The following is a 24,748-nucleotide window of genomic DNA, read 5'->3' as shown; positions in this document are numbered from 1 at the left end:
ACAAATACAAAGTTCAAGATGAACAAGTAAAACTTGAAGTACTCGAACTTGGATGTGGTGAGAGTTCGTGAGCTTATAAATAGAGACGAAATACACAGAACAAGACATTCAATTCTAGAACATTAAACCAACCATGGAAAATTTACTCTCCTCCTCTTCATCATTATCATCACTAAGAAATCTCGCATTGTTATTAATTGTTGCTACTTCAATACTAGTCTTGTTTCCCTTGTCCACCGTTTCAGCCTATCCAACAACCCGACCCATTCCTTCTTCTTACCAATACCTCCGACTACCAAGTGGTGTGGTTGGACCAGAAGCTTTTGATTTCGACTGCAACGGACAAGGTCCATACACCAGTGTGTCCGATGGTCGTATTCTTAAGTGGGAAGCCGGCGTCGGGCGTTGGAGGGAGTTTGCAACGACTGTGCCGAGGTACACAAGAAGTAGGGCTTTCTGCGATGGCAACCGTGATCCTAACCGTGAGAGGCGATGTGGTAGACCTTTAGGATTAAAATTCAACAAGAAAACTTGTGACCTATATATTGCAGACGCCTACTTAGGGCTTATGAGGGTTGGACAGAACGGAGGACAGGCTACGTTACTTGCTTCTACGGCTGGGGGTGTGCCATTCCACTTTACGAATAATATAGACATTCACCCAGAGACTGGAGTGGTGTACTTCACAGATAGCAGCACCATATTCACAAGAAAGGACCACTTGCGCGTCACCTTAACTGGTGACAGCACGGGAAGACTCATGGAATATGATCCTGTGAGTGGAAAAGTGATGGTGCTGAAGAGTGGTCTGAAGTTTGCGAACGGGGTTGCTCTAAGCGAGAACAATGACTTTCTTCTAGTTGCTGAAACCGGTGCTGCACGAATTATAAGATTTTGGCTCGAAGGGACAAAATCAAACACAACCGAAATCATTGCTGAACTTCCAGGAGCACCTGATAATATAAAGAGAACTGCTAATGATGAATTTTGGGTCGCAATAAACAATGGGAGATCAATTCCCTCTTACAATGCTAGTGAAATCATTGGTGTTCGACTTGACAAAGAAGGCAGAATCCTTGAGGGCCTCCACGGCAATGGGATTTTGGAGTCGGTTACCGAACTCGAAGAACGCAATGGCCTGTTCTTGGTAGGCTCTAATGTTGCGCCGTTTGTTGGCGTTTTTAGAATTTAATTTTATAGAAGTATTTTCTATGTAATTAGCTACAAGTCTTAAATTTAATATCAAAGTAACTTATTTGCAATTTTACACCATAATTTACAAGTTTATTATTAAGATTTTTGTATATGTTTGGTACAATGTTTATATAAGGTTTCCCGCCTTAGAGTCAGTTACGAAGAACACAATGGTGTGATCTTAATATTGCGCAGTCAGTTAGCATTGTTAGAGTTTAAATTTATGCAAGTAGTTTATCTGAAATTCAATATCGATGGCGACTAGTAATAAATTCGAAGGTTGCAAATCAAAGCTCCGCCCCTTCGCATAAACGTTCGAAGTTGATAATAAAAATCTTTTATAAGTATAAATTAGAATTCTATATTTTTTTGCTACTTCATATAAATCTCCATTAAATTTCTTGATTATGAACATGAGTAGGTTAACTCTCCACTTATCTTTCTAGCTATCTCTCTCTTTTGCCGTAAAATCAAGTAATTAGTTATATTTTTAGCTTTTAGTAATTGGTTTTTTAATTTTGGGGTGCCAAATTTGACTTGCTCTTATATTAACTCTTTTTTTAAGACTTTGGAAAAACAGTGCACTTACATTTAGTCATCAGCTATAAATACGGTGAAGGTTGTTGAAGATGATGTTACCCAGAGTTTCAGAACCAGCCTCATCTTTTGGTCTTGAAGTTGGATTTATCTCCATATACTGTAAAATATACTGTAAAGAGTTAACCAATATTACCCCCCACTAGATGAGCCTATTACCACCCACTAGATGAGCCAATTAAAATTTCCCCCAACTAGATGGAGGGAAATCCTAATTGGCTCATCTAGTGGGGGTAACGCTAGTTCACCCTACTGTAGAATCCCGCTTCTTGTACCTCACTCACGGTTTCAGAGTTGCTGGAGATTCTGAAATTTCAAAATGTGACTATTGGTCTAAGACTCGAAGGTTCACATCAAAACTATTTTAACTGTCATCAGCAAGTCCATGGAAAACTTAACTTGAGGACTTCTAAGGGTGTTAATTTTCCTCTCTACGACACATCGGCAGTCTCTTCGTCTAATGTTGATGGTATTATCTTTTTTTCCCTTCCCCTCTTTCCATGTACAGAGTCACAAATATCTAGACTATATGCAAATAAAACTGAAATTCATTTGTACGAAAAACAAAAACAAAATCGAGTTCATATGATACACTAACAACATAAAATTCCTCGTGAAACATGCAAAATGTGGTGTCAGTTCTGTGCACGAAATGACTTCTGAAGAAGCATCTATCCAACAATAATTTCATCATGACCAGCACCACCAGCTACTGTCTATACCTGAAACCCATATCTATTCCATGAACATGACTACCCAAATTATGGGCAGTGCCAGGAACAGGATGATTTTGTTTTAGATTAACTCTAAGATCCATCTCAATCATCTTTTCCAATGCTTCTGGATGATTATTCCCACCACCATTAACACCGAGAGCTGCAATACAAGAAGTGAAAATAAGTTCAAAAAGAAAAGTAATGTAAAATAGGAGGGCCAAATTTGAAGATAGAGTCAAATATAACATATATATGCGAGGTTGGAGATTTTCTCAAGACATGACTTGTGCACTGTCAAGTCAGAAAGGATTCACACACAATATGAAACGGAATTTACGTAATAACACTATACACCAAAGCAAACTGAACATAAAAGCATTCCGAGCATTATTACCTTGCATAGGCAAGTCAAGGCTTCTGTAGCTCGGTTGATGATGACCAAACGGAATATTCTGCATTGGGTTTGGCTCAGGAGCATAACCAGGCATGTGATTGATAGAATACGGTGACAAAGGCAGACCTCTGGGTACTCCCCGAAGTAGGTGTGGTGGCAGCAGATTACCTTGCATGTGCATTTGCTGTAACAAAGGATGATGGGCAGGAGGACTGAACCTGGTGGGACCATTAGGGGCATGTTGAAAAGAGTTGGGATGGACAGTATTTGCTGGAAAATGATGCTGAGCAAATTCAGGACGTACACCATTTTCTGGGCCTATAATGTTTATGGGGGGATTCATATGAGAGGGATGAGAATCTAATGGGGGAAACAAGGGCCTCCCATGATTCATCTCCACACGATCAAACTGTGAAGTTGGTCGCCCTTGGTGATTCTGGTATGGAAGTTCAGACTCTGGATGATTATAAGGGCCGCGATGGAAAGGCGCCCTATCAGGACTCGGTATCATAGATCTTTCCTTTTGGAAGACAGCACTAAAAGCTGCTAGCCTATCAACAATATCAACTGGCATGCTTGAGGAAGACAATAAATCGGCATCACTTGCATTTCCTGCTGGCATACCCATGGCATGTTGGGGAATAACATGATCACCAAGTGTAATCAAACTCTCCTCTTCAGGCAGTTGAATATCTAATGCCTCAAGAGATCTATCAAAGGCACCAATGTTATTGAGGGTGGACCCCTTTTTACTTTGAGGAGCATCCACGTCTAACCAACGCTCCTCATTCTTATTCGATTTGTTTTGCTGTATATGATTTGAAACATGACTAACACCTTCAAGAGTAGATATTTGCGGTGTATTGGGAGGGAAACCCTCATCTGTGACTGGAAATGCAACTTTCTGAGAGTCCAAAACGTCATTTTTTGTGACCCCGCTAACTGAACCTCTTTGCACAGAGACTGGTGCTTTGAATGACTGCAATTCCTTCATAAAGGCTGTCCCGAAGAGTGTTTCAAGAGTCACATTATTTTCGGAGTTAGGAACCTTTCCGACATCCCCTGCACTTGCATTACTGAGAACACTGCTAACAGTTCCCGCATCATAAACAAAGAGATTTTCAGAAGCTTCACGATTAGGGACCTGGTTGATATCATTTACACTTGTTCCCTTCTGCAATAAAGAAAAAAGGTGTTGAGATGCAAGATTGTTAAAGTCAGGTCTCAGCTCCGTTTTGGCAGCTGAGGCCCCCCAGGCTTGGGACGAGTGGCTGGGACTTGGTCTCTTTTCACAGAACTCTGATAGAATAGACTGTTCAAGGTCTTCACAAGTTAGTACTCCCAGATTATTCCCTTGATTACTGCATTGATAGGGAGGCTCAATTGTAGCAGAAGCTGTAGTAGGAGTTACAGACTTGTCATTAAGTTCATTGCTTCCAGAAGGAAATATTGCTGGTTTCTGATCTGAAACTCTAGACAGTAGAGGCCCATCTTTTTCACCATTTACAATCAATGACAGTAAACTTTCAGGTTTGCCAGATGAGAGGTCATCTTCGGGTTTCTTTTCTGTAACATATGATGGAGTATATATATTAAAATAATGAATATATATTTATGAAAGAGAGACCGTAGCCTTCCTTACCTTCTTCCACAAACCAATGAGTAAACTTGGAGGACTGGAAGGGAATGTGGCTCCTTGTATCTGCATTTACATCACTCCTTGCATCTGTATTAACATCACCGGGCTGGTAATAGAGGAAAATTATTGATGTCAGATTATTGATATCAAGCATGTTTGAGTCTAAACTAAAAGCGTGTACAGTCTGTAAGAAAAACAATTCATTTTCAGTTGAGGCCCATCTGAAATCTGTAAGAAAAACAATTTTAGTAGGAGCAGAATATTTAGGTAGTCCAGCCACAATGAAAGTTCAGAAAATTTATCACTCAAGTTCACATGACGTCAAAGACACTATTACCAATAATTGACCCATACCACACAACTCCAAGTTATATGATGGAAATTCAGCATATATCTGCCACCTCAATTTAGATTTTATTTTATTTTCTAGATAATTACCTCAATTTAGATAGCACCAGCCAAAGTCCTTGATTTAATTGTCAGACAAGTACATCCACAATCCATTTTATCATATTCTATCTTGTTCGATAAGTACATCCATAATCCTTATCATTATTTCTTTTCAACACCATCACTTATTGCTTTATTTTCATCCCATGTTATACATATACAACCATAATCATCAAGAATGCATCTCTCCAGATAACGAGGTTTGGCAAATACACTTCCCAGTAATTGCCAGGCAAGTCCATCTAGAGCGGTACATTCGGCATAGCAGGTATCATTATTTGGGTGTCAACTGAAGGGTCTATTAGACGACCGGGTTATCAACTCAGGCTCATTCATATTTGGTTCATATTTTACCAATACTGAAATATAGGCCTGGCATATTTGGCCTCTTAGTTTTATAACTTCAACTATCACCTAAATCAAAGTCCTTTCAGGATTCTGCTTGCTTTTCTAAAACTTTTATAATTCCCCCAAGTGGTATGCAATAGGACCTGCATGAAACATTGATTCATGGAGTACAGTGTCGAAAAATGTAAAAGTGCCAGGATATATAGAATTTGCCTACAAAGGTCATGCAGGCTGCGCCTATTCAGCTCGCCCACGAAGGCCACACGATCGGAACAATGACTCGGCACACCCACAAAGACATGTAATTGCATAAAAACAATCTGGTGTCACTCGATAGGTCTGATCGAGAGTGTTCCAAATATACAAAGTTTGTTGAAAACAGACTTGTAGATCACAAGCTATAGCATTTTGAGTTTTTACAACCCCAAAGTACCAACAACACTCTCTCTTCGCCACAAGTACCACTCATTCCTAGCCACATGTTCTGGTAATTTTTCTCTCAATATGTCTTTGCCTTCCCACGCCAACACATTTACACTTGTGCCATTGCATGGTAAACAATCGCAACCACAAGATGCAAGTTGTTTCTAAGACAAATAAAGAGTTATTGTTTTGTGTTGAGCTGAAAATTTATGGCGTTGGATCATTTTGGGCATGGGGATCGACACAAATGCTCCACATCATGGAAATAAACAGCCACAGACAAATTCATAGTTTCTGGTGTAAATTATTAATAAATAAGACAATTACGGCCTGACGTCATATAATGCAATTAGTTTCTAGCATGAGCAAACCTTAGAATGGAGAAGAGGAATGACACCCATATCTCGGACCAACAAATACTGGTCAGCAGAACGATTTATGGCTCTATGAAACTACAGTTTAGGGATAACAGAAACAACACGCAGTATGACCAAATTCATCATCTGCAAAAAGCATGGCGTAGAAATCCTAGACAAAATAAGCACACAAGAAGGAACTCTTTTCAAGAACTTGACAGAGTCATTACCTCGGTGAAACTAGAGACTACACCATCTCCTACTGAGGCCTTGCCAAACAGCTTTTCCAGGATTGATGTTGAATGCTCTTGGCTGGCTATACCCATAATGCCATGTCCTGGAACTTTCGCAGCATAAAAGTCTGTGCCTTCATCATTCCGGAGACCCCCATACACTTCTGGTAGGTTAGAATTTATACCCGATGGATTCGCAACAATAACCGGACTCTCATATACTGCTACATCCGATGACAATGTCACAGACTTCACGCTGATGTCTGTAAAGGGTGCATGAGCAGTCTTAATTCCATACTGCTGGTCAGTGGTGTGTGCATGTGACACAGATTTTTCATCTCTTCGATTCTTAGGAGTCCCATTTTCCTCGAGATGACCTTCGGTTTGGCCAACATTTATGTCACCACCAGCATTTCCAACCTTGCAAGGGGGAAAAAAAAGTTATTTCGAAGTCATATCTATCCATGTCCCAAAAGTCTAACCCAGCACCAATTTTGGCTTGCCGGCTTAAAGTTTCATAAATAAAATGTTATTGACTATATAAAATAAATATAAAGAATAAAAATACCGTTTGAGGAATAAGAGATTTTGTCCCCATGTTCTTCTCCAGAACCATGCCTGTAAAACCAGGCGGTACTAGCGGTCTGGATGCAGATGTTTGTGCAGCAGATAAACACTTGGCAGAATCTCCATGTGCATTAAATGGTGCAATGTCCTCCAATCCAATGTTTTTGTCCCAAAGCTTCTTCTCATCTTCAGGTTCCACCAAGTGTGCAGCAACATCTGGATCAACATTTTCTTTGTGTTTGTCTGGAAACTGCTTCTGCTTCTCCTGATTTGCTTTTTGCTCCTTCCTGAACTGCTCAAAGGAAGCTGAGAAGCAAACAAACCCATATTATATTGTGCAGAATCAGCGGCATTGTCTTTAATGCCCCATGCCCAAATACACAAAAAAGTGAGAAGTTCCACATGCAAAAAGAAGCTGAAACAGATGCAAAGAAAGGATCTTGGCAGGTGCTGACTAGCAAAGTCGGAAAAACCTTTGGGAGATGATACCAGAGGTCTGGGGCTCGAACCCCGCCAGCATCAAAGAGTTACTGATCTCATTAAAAGCAGGCTTGCCAATCAAAAAAAAAAAAAAAGATCTTGAAAGACTGACCAAAAAAAAAATAACTTTAAATATTTACCTCGTCTCTTCCTCTCCTCTTCCTCTCTATCCTGGCTTGAACATTCAGACGAACCAAATGTCTCATCATTAATCGAGTCAGTAGCGTTTCGTGAGTGAGGTGCTGCCTGAAAAGAAGAATCAAAAAGTTTAAGATGGAGCATTGGGTCAGATATTCAGTAAAATGACCTTAGAGTTAAGTATTTCAAATTCTAACATCCAGTATCTTGGTTGGAAAAACACAAATATACACACCATGTGTTCTTCCATGACAAATGGCCACATCGGGCATATTAACTATGTGCTTGATGCATGAAAAAATTATTATTCAGTATTGTTGTTCAACACAAACGATATAAGAAAACCCAGTGGCCCTACTAAAACCTCAGCCACAATGAGTCAATGGCATTACAACCACCACCAACGCCTCCAACGCCACTACAACCACCACGATCATCCATCTCCACCTCCACCATAGTTGCTGTTTTCGACACAACTTTTAGCCCTACCAACTCCACCCACATCGTCATTGCAAGTCGACAATCACAATCACGACAACCAATATTCCCAACACGACCTGAATGGTCACGCCAACAAAACGATCAAAGCATCTACTTCACCACCAAAAATGAAGCAGTAAGCATGAGCAACCCTACTACTACAACCACCCCAACAACTAGGTCAAACTGGTCAAAGTCAAGCGGCTAACGTGTAGGTGGCCATTTTAATTTCAGTATGCTTCAGTTTTTTCTACCCATGTCGGGGGCAGGAGAAAATTTATTGAATGCGATTTTTAGGTTACATTGCAAGTTTTCCTTGACTCAAAAAACAACAAAGTAAATCAAAGAGGCAGAGGTATCTTGGGGAAATGCATCCACACCATGAAACAAGAAGTGTCAATTCACATTTTTGAGAAAGTTATTTCAAATGAAATTATTATGACCAATTTATATGATTCTAAAAACAAATCTGGACCATAAAATTAGCATAAATAATACTGATAATGAAATAGTTAATAATATGAAGCATTGCCACTAGGAGCAGGTGAAATGTGACCCATTAGATAAGGAGAAGACCAAAACGGGCACAGATTAAAGTAACAAGACCAGACTTTTAAATACTTAAAAATGGTAAATACTTAAAAATGGATAGTACATATGACATCGTCAAAATTTATTGGTATTTAACCTTGGTTGAATACCAAATCTACATCAGGAGACCCAAAATAGACGGAAATCAAAAAAGTTTTTATCTTTTATCTTTTTTCTTTTTAATATTATTAACCCCACTTCTCCAGAGAACTTAGGAATAGTTCCCAAGACCTTTGCTTGACCAGTAAACCATAGAAACTCAACATTTTTGCTTGTCAAATGCATGTATGACAATTACGCTCTAATTATACCTTATAAGGACGTGGAGGTTGATATGGTTCATTACTCCTATTCAACTGATACTGACCACTCCCTCGAACTTTTGTGACCGCAGAAGCACTTATATATCCAGTTGGTTTTGGAAAAGAACCACTTCCTAGAAGACCATCATGCTCAGGATTTTGCCAAGGACGGCGAGATTGATTCACATAACGCCTTCCAGAATCTGCATTGAAAATTTAGACATTTAAGATGTCATTTGTTAGTCCAATTAAATTCTCCCCTATCCAGCACAAGACTATAATGACTTCTAATCGAAGCACTATCATCTGAATTTTTTGGAAATAAAATGAAGTAAAATCATTTGAAATGCAAAGATAAAAAAATGAGCATCACAAGCATAAGTATGAGAGCAGTTCTAACCACTTAAACAACATTTTATTGTTGATCATATGAATTCAATTATATCTATCTATGTAAGTGCCACTCGTGGATATTTTATTCGGATAGATCATCGTTTCACATGATTATCCCAAAACAGAACTACATACGTAAGAGAAAAATTCATTGGACATATAAAATCAACTAATATTAGAATAAGCAATGGGTACCTGACTCTGAATCCAGCTGTGAGTCTGCATCTCTATCATTGGACCCAGAAGAACGAGTATCCCACCTTCCCTGGGTTGTTCGAGTATAATTGTTGGGTGGAGACGAACTATATTCACCACGTCTGAAATTCTGAGAAGATAAAGTTCCAGGAATTCTGGACCTCTCAGGTATGGTACTGGAAATATCCTCAAATTCACTGTTGCAAAAGATACAATACACCAAGTATTTAAAACACGGGAATAACTAACACCCAAATACCTTTGTTTTTGAAAAAGAAGAAGAAGAAATGGTTAACACAATACATAAGGAAACAAAGCAGTATGATACCTCAAAATCGAAGAGTCAAACCCGCCAGGTAACTTGCTACAAACATCCAACTCACTTAAAGACAGAAGTAGCTCCCTCATGTACCTTGTCTTAGACTTCCTGTTTTCATTAGTTTAACGGAATCCATTACAAACATTCCAGTAATAAAACAACAAAAACCCATAACACTGTAATATAAGCGATGAAGGTAACGAGATATTACTTTGGACCTTCCGGCATAACGTCCCCCAGCTGTGCTGGTAAAAGTTGATCATCATTCTCACTCCTCATTCCAATACAATCGATTTTTTTTTTTTTTTACAAATACAATAAAAGAGCTTATACAAAATTGCACTACAAAGACAACAAAGTACAGCAGCAAACCTCTCAAAAACTAGTATCTCTCACAACCGGAGAAAATGAGTGTGTCCAAATATCTCAGCCAATCCAGTTCATCCTAAATCAAGACCATCATCAAATTCTGTAAAACTGTCTAAAATTTAAAACCCTAGTGTACTTAACAATGATCACCAATCATCAAAATTACACAATTAGCCTCATGCCACAAGTGATCACTTTCTTACTAATTACAAGAATACCTAAATATCACATTCTTCACTAAACATTAAACGATATTTATTTATATATTGATAAAAACACGTTTGAATTGAGCTGAAATCTAGGGTTTCGATTGGAAACTACCTGAATCGGTGAGATTAATTCATCTGTAAAATGTTATCCGTCAATTGTGAAATTTATTTCTAGGGTGAAATAAAAAAAAAAGGAGAGATGAGAATGACGTTTCTCAAAGAGAGAGTGATTTGTTTTTTTTTTTTCTTTCGTGTTTGTTGGATTTTTATTTTTATTATTATTATTATTATTCCGATTTTTTTATCAACGGATATGACCAACGAGATTTGGTTTTTTTTTCAATGAGATTTGGACTGTGGGCCCACTTTTTTTTTCTTTTTTTTTTTAAATGGTCTGATTTTGATCACATCATCACACTAGGATATGATTTATCAATGTCGAGAAGTTGACTTTGACAAATGGCTTAGCTAGCCTTATTCGATCTCAATTTTATTTAAGAGAACCATAAAGCCCATGGCAATTACTTGATCGAAGTAATTAGTTCTTGGTTTGAATAGCAGAAGAACAATTAATTGCAAAAATCATTTTAGGCCTGAGTTCTCTATATATTAAAACTGAATTTTCCTTTTTTTTTTTTTTTCTTTAATTTATCGAGAAGCCAAATTCAGTATGTGTATACATGTAAATATCTACATTAACTACTAGTGTATATAAATCATTTTAAGAATCATCAATTATAGTTTTTGGTTATTTAGTGTTATACTGGCATAGTTTGGGATTTCGAGATTCAAAAATTTGAAATTGATAATATTTCGATCTATGTCATATTTTGATTTTGACTAATTTTAGAATCATCAATATTTCGATTCTATGTTGTTGTTGTTTTTTTGAAAAACTAAAATATTCAGCGGAATTTTTACATTCCGTTCAGAATAATAAACAATTGCATATTGGTGGGGTGAAAAATTGAAAAGAGAAAGACAATCGAATATAGAGAGATATAATTTTAAAAAAAATTAGTTTTTTACACACTTTCACTGTAGATACTTGATTAAATCCAGCACATAAAACTTAAGTGCAATAGTCTATAACAAGAATATATCATCACAAAAACAATGTTAAATTTAGTTAACATTGTATTTCACAAATTATGACATGACACTCTCAAGTGAACTCATGTAATAGTGTGATGGTTAGCTAACCTTGCCTGTTCATCGTCTGTTCATCCCCGGGTCATAGCCACCCGGGAAACCTTAGTAGCAAATAAGGTTGAATAGGTCAGCAGTTCTTAAATTGTATTCCCCAAATTGAGGGAGGTTGTTCAAGTGAATACATTTGCAATACCGTGGGTCCGGATTCTTCTACCCTTTGGCCAAAGGGCGCGGTCCCTTGTTGGCTTGTTGTATATGCAGGGAAAATAAGAGAAACACCCATGTCTTTAAGCTTAGTTGTTTGTTTTCGATGACGAGAAGCATAAATCGTAGGTCAATTATATTAGGGCCCCAGGGTAAGTTGTACGTGTAAGAAACTGGAACACTTGAGGAGTCCAAAAGCACAAACATGCATCTGCATACACTGTTGTACGTGCGGATGCAGGACTTCATCATAGTAGCTATTGGAGATAGTCCAAAACCTTATCCCACGTCACTTGTCCCTTTCTTTTTCGTCCTCTTATTCGACAAAAGTCATAATGCATTCATTAATAAAAGGCTAATAATGTTGGTCGATCTGCAGAATAGGCACATAGCACAAAGGAGTTAATAGTTTGAAATCGATCTGAAGTTCTGATCAATCCTTTTCTCCAACTTTCTTCTCCAAGACATCTAGATTTTCACATGTGTTTTATATATATATCTTACCAAAAAATAATATTTTTACATGTGTTTTATATTTTTATGGTTGCTTAGAAGCCTTAGATACTAGATATCCAAAGTTCTCACATAGTAACGGACATAGATAAATTAGATTTGAGGAAAATAAAAAGGAAACATTTGCTATGTGAGGTTGCAACTAACTAACACTATATATCTTCAGAGGCTTATAGTGGAATGTTTAGTTGTCATTATTTTAAAATTTTCCATTTGTATCCAAATTTACATACAACATGCATGGACATTCATGCATGCTTTCATTTCACTCTTCAGTCGTCAAATTACATCTCCATCCCAAAAAAAAAAATATATATATATATACACACTTGGTTTTAAATAATTAAGTTAAGTGAGGCTCACATTTCAAGCATTCTCGATCAAGGGTATTAAGCCTTAAAAGGAAGAAGGGTATGATGATAGCATAGCTCCCATATTTGATGAAGCAGCTGGTAATGCAACTCCTCCGCCCAACTGAGCTTCAACTTGGTCCCAAATAGATAACCCTGTGCATTGATGAGACTCTACCCAATCATTAAATTCTTGTCTCTGTAAGCACTCCATGGTCGTCGTCATTTCGTCTTCGCCACCCAAGCTACATGAATGCAGTTCCATTGGCACCATATTTTCCATGTTCAACAATGGTGGCAAATAATTTGAATCCATGCAAGTAGCATATGTTGGAGGAGGAAGTGAAGCTTGAACTTGATGTTGATTTATGTGCCAAGAATCATTAATTAGGCATGCAGCTTCATTTAAAATTTCGGATCGTGTGTTCCCACTGTTAACGATCCCATGGACTGAGCCAGTGTCAAACATGAACTGAGGAGAAGAACTAAGCATGATTTCTTGAACTGGTAGCTTTGCTACCAAATCTTGATGCATTACATCTACTTGATTATTCACACCATAGCTTGATTGAATAGACTCAATATTTGATACCCCTGTCATGGAAGGGGCTGAAGTACTCTTTCTGATCTTCTTCTTAATCCATGAATTCCAGTAGTTTTTTATCTCATTGTCTGTTCTCCCTGGCAGGTGAGTTGCTATATGAGCCCACCTGCAAATCCCTTGTGAACGTCAGTATGTAAGTAACTAAGTACAGTACAATCAACCAGCCTTCAAGATCCACAACATAATTTTTATCAAAAAAAAAAAAAACACAACATCGATCATAATTTCATGGCCACAGCCAAGTCACATATAAATTTATTATTATTTACAGCATCATATATACAGAAAGAGAGAGGGCCGAGAGCGAGATACTATATATAAGCTGAAGAAATGGCAAGAATTACATAACCTGTTACCGACAACACCATGAAGGCTGATTATCAACTTCTCCTCCTCTGGTGTGAACCTTCCTCTTCTGATATCAGGTCTCAAATAGTTGATCCATCTCAATCTACAACTTTTACCACATCTTTGAAGGCCTACACTGACAAAAGAATTATGATAAACATGTACAGTAATGAATCTTGCAAAAGTTCACAAAAAAAAAATGTGTTCTAATTTTGCTTCATTTTCGCCAAAAGGCAGTTGAAGTTTGTGATAAAAGAGGTGCAACAGTAGTGCCTGTATGGATTCAATAATGGTGTCGTCACCGTACAAAAGTGTGAAAGGTGCAACTTTCACTGGCAACACATATATAGTACGTTACCGAATAAGCTAAAAGCACTCGCATCAACGTACACCAAATTCCACAATGAACGGACAGCCCCTAGCTCATAATCCTGAATCCTGATTCTTCTTAACATACATTAATTAACATTCCAAGTTCATGAAGGCATTGAACCATAATTAATAACCATTGCATTACTAGGTTCCGCCATTAATTTTCTTATGGAATACAATACTAGATTGTGATCCATTCACATATCCAAGAGAGCATTGAAAAAAAACCAGGTGTTTTCTCATCTCAAGAAGACCAAAATGAAGTTGATAAGTGTACCAGAGTACATGGTGTATATGGGGGTTTACCTGCTTTCTCAGGAACTTCACTCCAACAACCATAGCCATTGGTGGTGATATATCGAATGAGCTTTTCGTCTTCTTCGGGTGACCAAAGGCCTCTTTTAACTTTCTGTTGATTGCAGCAAGAATGATGGCCCATGACTTCAATTCAAACTTCTCTATGCTAATCCCTCTCAATCTTCTTCAATTCTTCTTGTTGATTTCTTTGTATCGTTGCTGTTTGTTGTATGGTTTGGAAACGTTGGGCTTCTCTTTCCTTTTAAAAATGTTTAAGGGGTCCGACACTGGTACCGGATGGTCCCATTCTCTTAATAGGTCCCAACATTCCATCTAACCTTAAAACGACATGGCATCAACTTCATTCCATGTTTTCTACGTTCTACACTGTATTACTACATAACCAACTTCTTCACACGTACCCCCAACAACCCATGCTAAGACTACTAACCAAGTGTCCAAGTACACACTTTACTGTACCTCTCTACTCGACTGCTTATATTGTTATATAGGAGTATTTTCAGTTGCAACTTGACTCATTGTGCGGGCCTCTCAACACATGCCATTTTATACAAAACTCTATTAAACATATCGATAAAACTGGATTTTGACCTCGTGTGTAAAAGGCTTCGACGTGACATTGTGCCCCAGGATTTAAATTTCATTTTCGGTTATTGTTTCGGTGAACACAGAAAACGAAAATATATAAATTTTCGATAATTTTTTGCGAAAAGTAAAAAAAAAATATGCGAATATATCAACAAAAATAAAAAGTATGGATAACAACTATTATTTCAAATTTAAATATTTATACACAAAAAATGACCAAAATAAGACATATATGATATATTTCAATAATCAAATGTCCTCCCATAAAAAAATAAAATTAAAAAATTAAAAGGAAAATGCAAAAATGATTGATGGTAAGGTGAAGCTAAGTGTTTGTTTGAGAAAATTAGGTATTTAATGTTTAGTAACTAGTAAATATTAAATGTTAAATGTTAAATTGACAAAGGCCCGGGCTACTACGAGAATATCTTTATAGGGATAAGGGTTCCGAGACCGTTAGATGTGTGATCCAACAGTCCGAAAATCAAAAACAAAAAAGAAGAGAGAGAATGTGAGTTTGTTTTTTATTCTTGGATCTCGTCTATATGAGGATATCCTCGCGGTAGACGAACTCATTGACAAAAGTAACTTCTATTTAAATTATTTATTGCACTTTGTACAATTCAAAATTTTCTGTAAATTTCATGAAAAACTACATATTACTAAATGAAATCCAAAACATGATTGAAATTTTCGTAAAATTACTTTGAAAATTTACAAACAGAAAATATAGAGTTCGAAATGTTTCAATGGCCATCGAAAAAGAAAAATATCGTAAAAATTTAACGAAAACTTCTGAAATTTAGTTCCTTGATGTGACCACAAACAATAAGACAAACACGTCGAATGCATAACACAACTATGATCATTCATTATAGCAACATTAACAAGCAATGCTGAAGAGACGCGTCTTAGAGACACCAATTTACAATCTAGAAGGCACATGACATATTCCTAGTACAAGTCTCGCTCCTACTCCCTGAGTCCCGGGCATGGGCTTAAATTGGATGTCGTGAAACTAATAGACGCGTAGGTGTTGCATGGTTTAAAGTTCAAACCAGGGTGAACGTATGTACATCGATCAACATGATGCATCGTCTATTTATGAGAAACCTGATTCTAATCAAAATGAAACTTTTGTATTATTTGCATCTCCCATAACCCCGGACATGACTATAGACTATTATAGACTCTATTAGTCCTTCCACTAACATTAGCCAGGCCTATTGGCCATGTCTGTTTTACCGACAAGTTAAAAAAGAGGTAAGAACAATGTTTTCTTCGTTTCTTTATTTCTTTTCTGGTAAATGCATCTCTATCGTCATCAGTTTTAAAGAAATAATTATTTCCATTTGGAAACATAAATAATGCTTTATTCACAAGAAAAATAACTGATGTGCATAGGTTGAGCATGATTGTTAGCCTACAATATCTAGGTGAGACCCATCAAAAACTTGTTTCAGAATATTGTATATATTTGGACATTTTCAAATTCCTAATCGAAAAAAAAAAAAGAAGAATGTATGTTCTATAACTGGTAAATCTAATTGAAGTCTGTAAACCTTCAACCTGAATTCTACTAAACTTTTGTATTCATATCAACAAAGTTATCAAGCCTTTTCAATTATATATATGGCCGGTTATCTCAATCATATCGAAGTACTTATTTAGCTGCACATAGAGATTATAGATGGAATTACTTTAATTGTGGTCCCTGTGGATTACCTTATTTGCTAAAGACATTCTTTTATTTATTTATTTTTTTTCGATAACCAAAAGACATTCTTTTCTCATCAATAGAAATGGATATGATGTTGATGACTCACAGAGTCACAGTACAGAACATCGCCATACTTTGATAGATATGATACTTAAAATTTTGATCACCCAGCCATTGTCCCAAGTCCCAACATGGAAAAAGGTGATTTTATGGGTTATTTTGGCCCTTTGTCCTATTAAAGACTTGTTTATCGTTTAATTTATAACCATCTCGTCCCAATCAGAAGTATATAATTTTACCATAATAATGCAAACTTTAACCCCCTCCTTGCATTGTGTTACTTAAACTAGGATTTGGAAAGTTGTTAATGAGAGGATAAGTTAACTTGGAATACAAATTCGAGTACTTTGTCTAATGAGGAAAATGTTTGCATATACGTAGATAGACAAACTGGAGTGATAGATGCTGATTGATACAAATCATTCACCACATTTGATGTAAAGAAACGACCTATGACATTTGCTTAGATGGATAGCAAGGGCTACTTAGAAAGTTATTAAGCAAATAAATTCCCATGATTTAATAAGGAGGATTCTTCTCAAGGAGGGTTTGAAAAGGAGAAATGATTATGCTTAACTTTAGAGAGGAGCAACAACTGTGCAACTGTGCTTGGGACCTAATACAATATTAGTAACTTTTCCTTTAAAGCTTGGTTGGTTGAATTACAAAGTCATGAATGGGACCTAATACAATACCTCCACTATAATTATCTCACTTTCCTCATATGTGGTCCTGCTCGTAATAAGTCAGGAACTCAGGACACAACAATCTTCTTTCACTACCTCCGTGAAAACTTTCAGCTGCACATATGAATTTGGAATAATTGTTTCAAGGTAATTTCTCATCATTATTGGTTGGGTTTAAGTACACGCAAGGCTTGAATCCAAAAGACGAGATATACTGTTGCCACTGGACTTAAAAATTTAGTATACATGGCTAATTGCAAATATAATTATACAGGCGATATTCTGACAAATTATTAGGACCTAGGGACAACAAGAATTTTGTCATTTTGTCAGTGAATATGCAAGCTGTAAGGAAACTTGTAAGGCCGCCTTGCCTGTTTGAGTAAAACGGAAGGACGTACGAGATGTACTGTCGCCCTTCGATTAAAAATTCAGTATCATTGCCAAAGCGCGCAGTATATATTGACTGTGTTTTGCAAGTTGCATTGTACATGCTTTTAAGAGAATGGGAATGGTCGTTAGCGATTATCTCACAACTTGGCATGTTTCAAGTTTCAAGTTTTCTGCTATGTAAGTTGCTTAAATGTGATTTTGGAACAACTTTCTTCATTACAACTATCATCCTAATGAAACCATTGTCGCAAATTGAATGCTAAGACAAGCAAGGGCAATTGACAGCTTGTGTAAGCCGAACTTTTTGCTTTCTCCATGATGATTAAAAGTTATGGCAAATTTATACTTGGCAAGAGTCCAAATTGTCTTGCTAGAATTGTGATAATTTATTGAAAGACCAGGTTATATCTTTCTCGAACTCGGCAATATGACTCTTAGAGCATGTCCAATGCAAGTAACTTTTTTTCGTACGTAAGACTATTTCTTTTTTTTGCTACTTTTGTGGTGAAAAACAAAAAAAAGTTGCCCAATACAGAGGTGACTTTAAACTTTAGATGGAATGTTTGATTCCGTCTGAATGTAAAAATCGAAAAAATGCGCCGGACAAAATGAAACATCCCGTCTAAAGTTTTAAAAAAAACGAAAAAAAGTCGAAAAAACACGCGAGACAGAATGAAACATTCCATCCGAAAAAATTTAAAAAAAAACACACGTGACGAAATAAAACATTCCGTCCGAAACTCACAACTCAGTGAAAATCTCAGTAACAAGTGTTATCACCGTTGTGACTTAGTTACAAGTCACCAACTTTGTCCCCTTTGTATTGAGCAAGGATTTTTTGGTATTCAAATGTGAAAACTCTCAATTTCTCCTCATAGTGATTTGTATTGGGAATGCTCTTATGGCGAACCAAAAATAAAAAGTAGTCACAATGCAAAATTGGAAAGGATGTGAATATGATAATTTAAGCTTACATACACTGATGGCCACTAAAGCATTAATTTTGAGCCTAATATTTGACTCGCTCTGTTCGTGTCATCTCCCGCAACTTATAAAAAACTAATGTTCTTGCCATTGTCATTACTTGAAGTGTTGTATCAAAATTTAAGTATTGCGTTGGTGCTACCTAATGGAAAATTCTCAACAGCATTATGAAAAGAAATCAAGAAATTGGGCTAGAGAGTCTCATTTTTTTTTTTTTTAAAAAAAAACAACTCAAAAACCCGACCAATAATTTTTTTGGGTTTAAATATCTCTACATTGTTTTTATCCGCGTAAGTGTCCTATTGGCTCTATTTTTCAAGGCTTCACAGAGTCTCCAACTTTTTCTAAACTCTAATACTAATTACGAAAAACAAAAAATTCGAGTTTTTAGATATATATTATATTTATACCCTCACCAATCTATTTTTTGGAGCACTCGAGAAACTCTAGTTTTTTCTAAACTTTATTACTAATTGTGAAAAAGTATGATATAAATAAATAAACAATCTTATCTAGAGTTTCACAAAGTGTCCAACTTTTCATAAACAATATAGCTAATTACGGGAAAAAAAAACAAAATTACAAAAAATAATATTTTCAACCAAAAACGATTTTCCTAAAACCCTTACGCCACAAAGAATAGTTTCCACACTAATCTCAGACGAAGTTTAACATAACAAAGTTTCTTTCTAGAAAATGATAATGAAACTATGAAAAAACAAAGGAAAAGATGAATTGAGTTGCTTGAACATTTACTTTATGCATTTGTTAACCACACATGTGATTGGAAAAAAAGGAAAAAAAAAAAGTAAACTAATCATAAAATAAGTAATAGTGTACACCAAAAACAAATAAAATTGTATTGTATGCACTATATATATGGGCCTAACAAATAAAGTTGAATCAATTTGAGAGGTGTAAAATTTAGTCATAGTTAAGGATTTTAAAAACCACATGCCACAATAATTATGACATATTCTAATTAAATTTATGAATTTTATAATTTCCAATTTTAGCGGAATAACGAGATTCAGTTAAAACGGACGTTGGCTTAAATAAATTATATAACTATTGATTTAGTTAAAATAGACGTTAGGCATAAATAAATTATATACCAAACCAAACCAAAACAAATTACATATGGAAAATTAAATTATACAAAAAATAACATCACAAAATATATAATAGCAACTGGGAAACACCACCCCCCCCCCCCCTCCCCAATAATAACAAATATTTTCAAATATATATAATACTGCATAAAACTAATGTCAAAGAATAATTAACGAGAAACATAAAACTATATGCAAATACATCGAACTAACCTCAAATAATATTTAATGGGAAATCAAAAATTGGATGCACATGCAAGCATTAAACTAATCTTCAAAATTAATTAATGGACAATCAGAATATTGATACAACTGCATTAAACTAACCTCAAATAATAGTTATCGAGAAATCAAAACTTGAATGCAAATACATCAAACTAACACCAACAAATAATTGTCGGGAAATCGAAAATTGGATGCAAATGCATTGAACTAACCCTCAGAAATTAAATTACTGAAAAATCGGAAACTAGATGCAACTATATTTAACTAACCTAAAAAAATAACTATAAATTGAAAACAGGATGCAAATGCATGAAACTAATCTTTACAAATAATTAACGGGAAATCATAAACCGGATGCAACTACACTGAACTAATTTCAAAAAAAAAAATTGATGCAAATGCATTGAACTAACCTCAAAAAATAATTAACGGAAAATCAGAAATTTGATGCAAATTCATTGAACTACCCTCAAACAATAATTAACGGAAAATCATAAACTAGATGCAAATACAACCTCATAGAATAATAAACGAGAAATCGGAAACTGACCGGATGCAAATGTATTAAACTAATCTCAAAAAATGATTAACGGGAAATCGAAAACTGGATGCAAATGCATTGAACTGAGCTCGAAGAATAATTAGCAGGAAATTGGAAATTGGAAATTGGATGCAAATGCATTAAACTACAACAAAGAATAATTAACAAGAAATAAAAAATTAGATGCAACTGCATTGAACTAACCTCAAAAAATAAATAACAGAAAATCAGAAACTAGATGCAAATGCATTGAACTAACCTCAAAATATAGTTGTGTTATATGTTGTGGGAATGTTTCGATAAGTATAGTTTTGCATTTAAAATGGTGTTTATCATATACTTTTTTCATATAATTGGGAACACCTTGCTATTCAAGTAGCTTCAATATGGACTTCATCTTATTAGACAATTTCACAAAACTTCAATCAAACTTATATTATTAAACAACAAATGAAGTTGAAGGGTTTTATCAATGATGAGTTATTTTTTTTAATAGAGAGTGCATTGAGGTTTTATGTTATAAGAAATTTGGATGAGTGAGCAATATAATATAATATCGTATATAATAGTTATGCATATATAGTTGAATATATTTTTTAGAATAATTAATATGACAGGACCCGTTCGTAGATAATCTTTGAAGATCCCACATAGTGAGTCAGGTATATAATTTAAATAATAATTAACGGAAAATGGGAACTGGTTAATCTTTGATGATCCAATATAGTAAATCAAACATAATTTATTTTTATGTCATGTTTACAAGGACACTACATATGGATAAGTAGAAAGTTGGTATTACACACCACATTTGATAATTAAAAGAAAATCGAAAACTAGATTCAAATACATTGAACTGAGCTCAAAGAGTAATTAACGGAAATCAAAAACTTTATGCAAATGCAATAAACTAAACTCAAAAAGTAATTAATCAGAAATCGAAAACTAGATGCAACTGTATTAAACTAACGTCAGAGAATAACTAATGGGAAATTAGAAATTGGATGCAAATACTTGAAAAATATTTAACAGTAAATCGGAAACGGTATGCAAAAATGCATCAAACAAACCTCAAATAATAATTAACGATGAATCAGAAACTGGATGCAAATGTATTGAACTAACCTCAAAATATAATTAAAAGAAATCATAAACTACATGCAACTGCATTGAACTAACCTCATAGAATAATTGACAGGAAATCAGAAGCTACATGCAAATGCATTAAAATAACCTCAAATAATAGTTAATAGGAAATCAGAAACCGGATGAAATTGCATCGAACTAATTAAAACATCAAAGCATAAATAATCATAAATCATAAACTAGATGCAGATATATTGAACTAACCTCAAAGAGTTATTAATGAAAAATCGAAAATTGTATGCAAATGTAATGAACTAATCTAAAGACTAATTAACGAATATAGAAACATAAAAAAATAGATGCAAAATCGAACTAACCTTAATGAATAATTAACGATAAATCATAAATTTGATGCAACTGCATTGAACAAACCTCAAAAAATAATTAACGGGAAATCGAAAACTTGCTGCAAATACATTAAACTAACCTCGAAAAATAATTAATGAAAAATCAGAAATTGGATGCAACTGCATTGAATTAACCTCAAAGAATAATTAACGGAAAATCAAAAACTGGATGTAACTACATTAAACTAAAATCATATATTAACTAACAGGCCGGGAAATCAAAAATTGGATGCAACATCCTTGATGAATATTTAACGGAAAATTAGAAACTGGATGCAAATGCATTGAAATAACCTTAAAGAATAGTTAACTAGAAATCGAAACCGGATGTAACTACATCGAACTACCCTCAAAGCATAAATAACCGGAAATTGATTGGAAGCTAGATACGAACTAACTTCGAAAAATAATTAACGGGGCATCAGAAACTGGATGCAGATGTATTAAACTAACCTCAAAGAGTAATTAATAGACAATTGAAACCTTAATGCAAATGCAATTAACTAATCTTAAAGAGTAATTAACGAAACATTGAAAACTAGATGGAACTGCACTGAATTAATTTTAATGAATAACTAACGGGAAATCGTAAACTTGGTGCAACTGTACTAAACTAACTTCAAATAATAATTAACGGAAAATCAAAAACTTGATACAACTACATTGAATTAACCTCAAAGAATAATTAATGGAAAATCAGAAACTACTAGATCCAACTACATACATTGAACTAGCCTCAAAGAATAATTAACGTAAAATTGAAAACTTGATGCAAATGCATTGAACTAACCTAGAAACATAGTTGTATTATATATAGGGATAATATAATATCTCGACAAGTGTAGTTTTGCATTTTAAGTAATGCTTATTATAATTATTTTATTATTATTGGAAATGTATTGCTATTTAAGTAGCTTCAATATCATCTTTGCCACATTGAGCATTCTCACAAATTTCAATCAAACTTCTATTATTAAACATAACAACCAAAATAAATCGATGGGTTTTACCAAGATTTGGTGCTTTCGTTCGATAGAGAGTGATGCAAGAAATTTAAACAAGTGATTAATATAATTTTCATATCTCATAGCTATGAATAGTTGTTAATATTTTTTAGAATAATTTAATATAACGACACCCGTTCGTAGGATGGGTTCGAAAGCTAGTTTTATAGAAAATATTTAGAATCTAAGTTTTTAACTGAAGACTAGGCACACCTGTTATTTTTTAATATAATTTATTATCTTTTTACCCTTCCACTATAAATATCTGTGGTAAGATAACTACTAAAATAAGATTGAATAGGATAACTACTTGTAGATAAGATAACTACCACAACAAGAAAAATAGATTTTTGGTTTGAATAGAATTTAGATTTATAAGAAGTAAAGCTAGTGTGCGCAGGAGAGAGAGAGAGAGCGGTGTATTGAATATTTAAACCTAGGCCACTCATAACTTCATAACTACAAAAAATATTGGTGTATTACTCCACAGAGTACTGTACAAGGGCCTAGAAACCAGCGCACGAGTAAATAACTTAAATACTAGCTTGTATGCTCGTGCATACACACTTTTTTCAATTGGGAGAGAGATTTTGTTTTAATAGGAGAATGATTCCCATTTTAATTAGATACGATAGATTTTCGTTTAATTTTCAATAGGAGAGAAATTCTCATTTTAATAGGATAAGGATAAGGATTCCTGTTTTAATTAAAAGTGTTAGAAATAATAGAAAAGAAATTCCTATTTTTCAAATAAGAGAGAAATTCTCGTTTTAATAGGGAATTATTGAAATTTTAATTGAGCTCGAAAAATACCCCGTGTGAACTTTAATATTAAGATATAGATAGATGTGTTTTAAAATGTTGAGTTTCAAAGTAACTTAAATACATTTAAAATTTATGAATTTTTTTTTAAGATATTATGAGAGAGGAAATATGTTGTTTCACATATGGTCAGCTTGGGTGTAAAAACTAAAAATATTATGCCTATGTATTACGAGTCCAAAAAATTCTTAAAAGACTCTTAAACTAAATTTCTGAAAAAGAAATGGCATCCTCAACAACCAGTTACAGAGATGGGATCCACAACCCTTCGGCGGCAGCACTTTATAATAATGCCGTCTAACGTCAGCAAGGACTGGACTACAGTGTTTGCCGATATTAGATATTTGTAATTGATTGCAGAGGAACCCATTATGAAAAATCCCTAAAACACCCGAGGACAAACACGTACAAAGCAATCCCTGAAAGGATTCGAAACAGAAGAAGAAGACCATTATGCTATCCAATCATTCAGACCATGCAATGGAAAGTTGGAAACATCAATTTCTGGCGTACCATGCAATATCCCGGTTCAAGTTCTCTGGATATATGAACCAAAGTCAAAAGTTACGAAAGCAACTCATGCCTGGGTGATGTAGGCAGTAGGCCTAAAGCACTGTATCGATGAAGATTTATATCATTTACTTTGAGAAGAATAAAAAAGGGATCTTGACTTAAACAATCAAGTAGCCTACAACATTAGTCCAATAAAATTGGCCAACTAGAGCTTCCATAGTTCCCCTGCTTGATCCATTAACAAATAAGAATTCTTCCCTATATTCTACGTCCAAGAATGACAAAAAACAACATATTAGTTTTCAGAACCAGTTATTCTAGACTCTACACACATAAATGCTAATTTGATACAA

At 35.0% G+C, this 24,748-nt stretch overlaps 2 protein-coding genes and 1 pseudogene across 3 annotated transcripts; 1 reads left to right on the top strand and 2 right to left on the bottom strand.

Annotated features, from left to right (window-relative positions):
* Window positions 1-133: 133 nt before the first annotated feature.
* LOC147513498 (protein STRICTOSIDINE SYNTHASE-LIKE 2 pseudogene) lies at window positions 134-1,192 on the top strand (annotated as a pseudogene).
* A 1,129-nt stretch (window positions 1,193-2,321) lies between these two features.
* Window positions 2,322-10,689, bottom strand: LOC147513497 (chorismate synthase). 2 transcript variants are annotated; one of them, XM_086596563.1, is made up of 12 exons: window positions 10,506-10,643; window positions 10,188-10,260; window positions 10,027-10,055; window positions 9,825-9,923; window positions 9,497-9,693; window positions 8,918-9,111; window positions 7,538-7,643; window positions 6,919-7,223; window positions 6,348-6,770; window positions 4,544-4,646; window positions 2,902-4,467; window positions 2,322-2,667 (listed from the first exon to the last, which is right to left on the bottom strand). In XM_086596563.1, the coding sequence occupies exons 3-12, from the start codon at window positions 10,041-10,043 to the stop codon at window positions 2,501-2,503; spliced, it is 3,177 nt and encodes a 1,058-aa protein (XP_086452689.1). In that variant the 5' UTR covers window positions 10,044-10,055; window positions 10,188-10,260; window positions 10,506-10,643; the 3' UTR covers window positions 2,322-2,500. The 2 variants fall into 2 exon arrangements, with proteins under 2 accessions (XP_086452689.1, XP_086452688.1); XM_086596562.1 differs by having other exon boundaries at window positions 10,027-10,260; window positions 10,506-10,689.
* A 1,743-nt stretch (window positions 10,690-12,432) lies between these two features.
* On the bottom strand, window positions 12,433-14,480 carry LOC147513496 (transcription repressor MYB6-like). The gene is made up of 3 exons (XM_086599543.1): window positions 14,243-14,480; window positions 13,566-13,695; window positions 12,433-13,322 (listed from the first exon to the last, which is right to left on the bottom strand). Exons 1-3 carry the CDS (start codon window positions 14,373-14,375, stop codon window positions 12,659-12,661), a joined length of 927 nt encoding a protein of 308 aa, XP_086455669.1. The 5' UTR covers window positions 14,376-14,480; the 3' UTR covers window positions 12,433-12,658.
* Window positions 14,481-24,748: the final 10,268 nt, after the last annotated feature.

This window comes from Coptis chinensis, chromosome 3 (assembly GCF_015680905.1).
Source record: "Coptis chinensis isolate HL-2020 chromosome 3, ASM1568090v1, whole genome shotgun sequence".
Lineage (NCBI taxonomy): Eukaryota > Viridiplantae > Streptophyta > Magnoliopsida > Ranunculales > Ranunculaceae > Coptis > Coptis chinensis.
This window is presented reverse-complemented; position numbering and strand designations above follow the sequence as displayed.

Bases quoted from the DNA above. Each gene is read 5' to 3' on its own strand.
- LOC147513497 (XM_086596562.1), bottom strand. From the start codon at position 10,094: ATGAGGAGTGAGAATGATGATCAACTTTTACCAGCACAGCTGGGGGAC. The intron at 9,924-10,026 runs GTAATATCTCGT...TAATGAAAACAG, and splicing joins GTTATGCCGGAAGGTCCAAA to GAAGTCTAAGACAAGGTACA. The intron at 7,224-7,537 runs GTAAATATTTAA...TTTGCTTCTCAG, and splicing joins AGAGGAGAGGAAGAGACGAG to CTTCCTTTGAGCAGTTCAGG.
- LOC147513496 (XM_086599543.1), bottom strand. From the start codon at position 14,375: ATGGGCCATCATTCTTGCTGCAATCAACAGAAAGTTAAAAGAGGCCTT. The intron at 13,696-14,242 runs GTAAACCCCCAT...TTGTCAGTGTAG, and splicing joins TGAAGTTCCTGAGAAAGCAG to GCCTTCAAAGATGTGGTAAA. The intron at 13,323-13,565 runs GTTATGTAATTC...AGGGATTTGCAG, and splicing joins CATGGTGTTGTCGGTAACAG to GTGGGCTCATATAGCAACTC.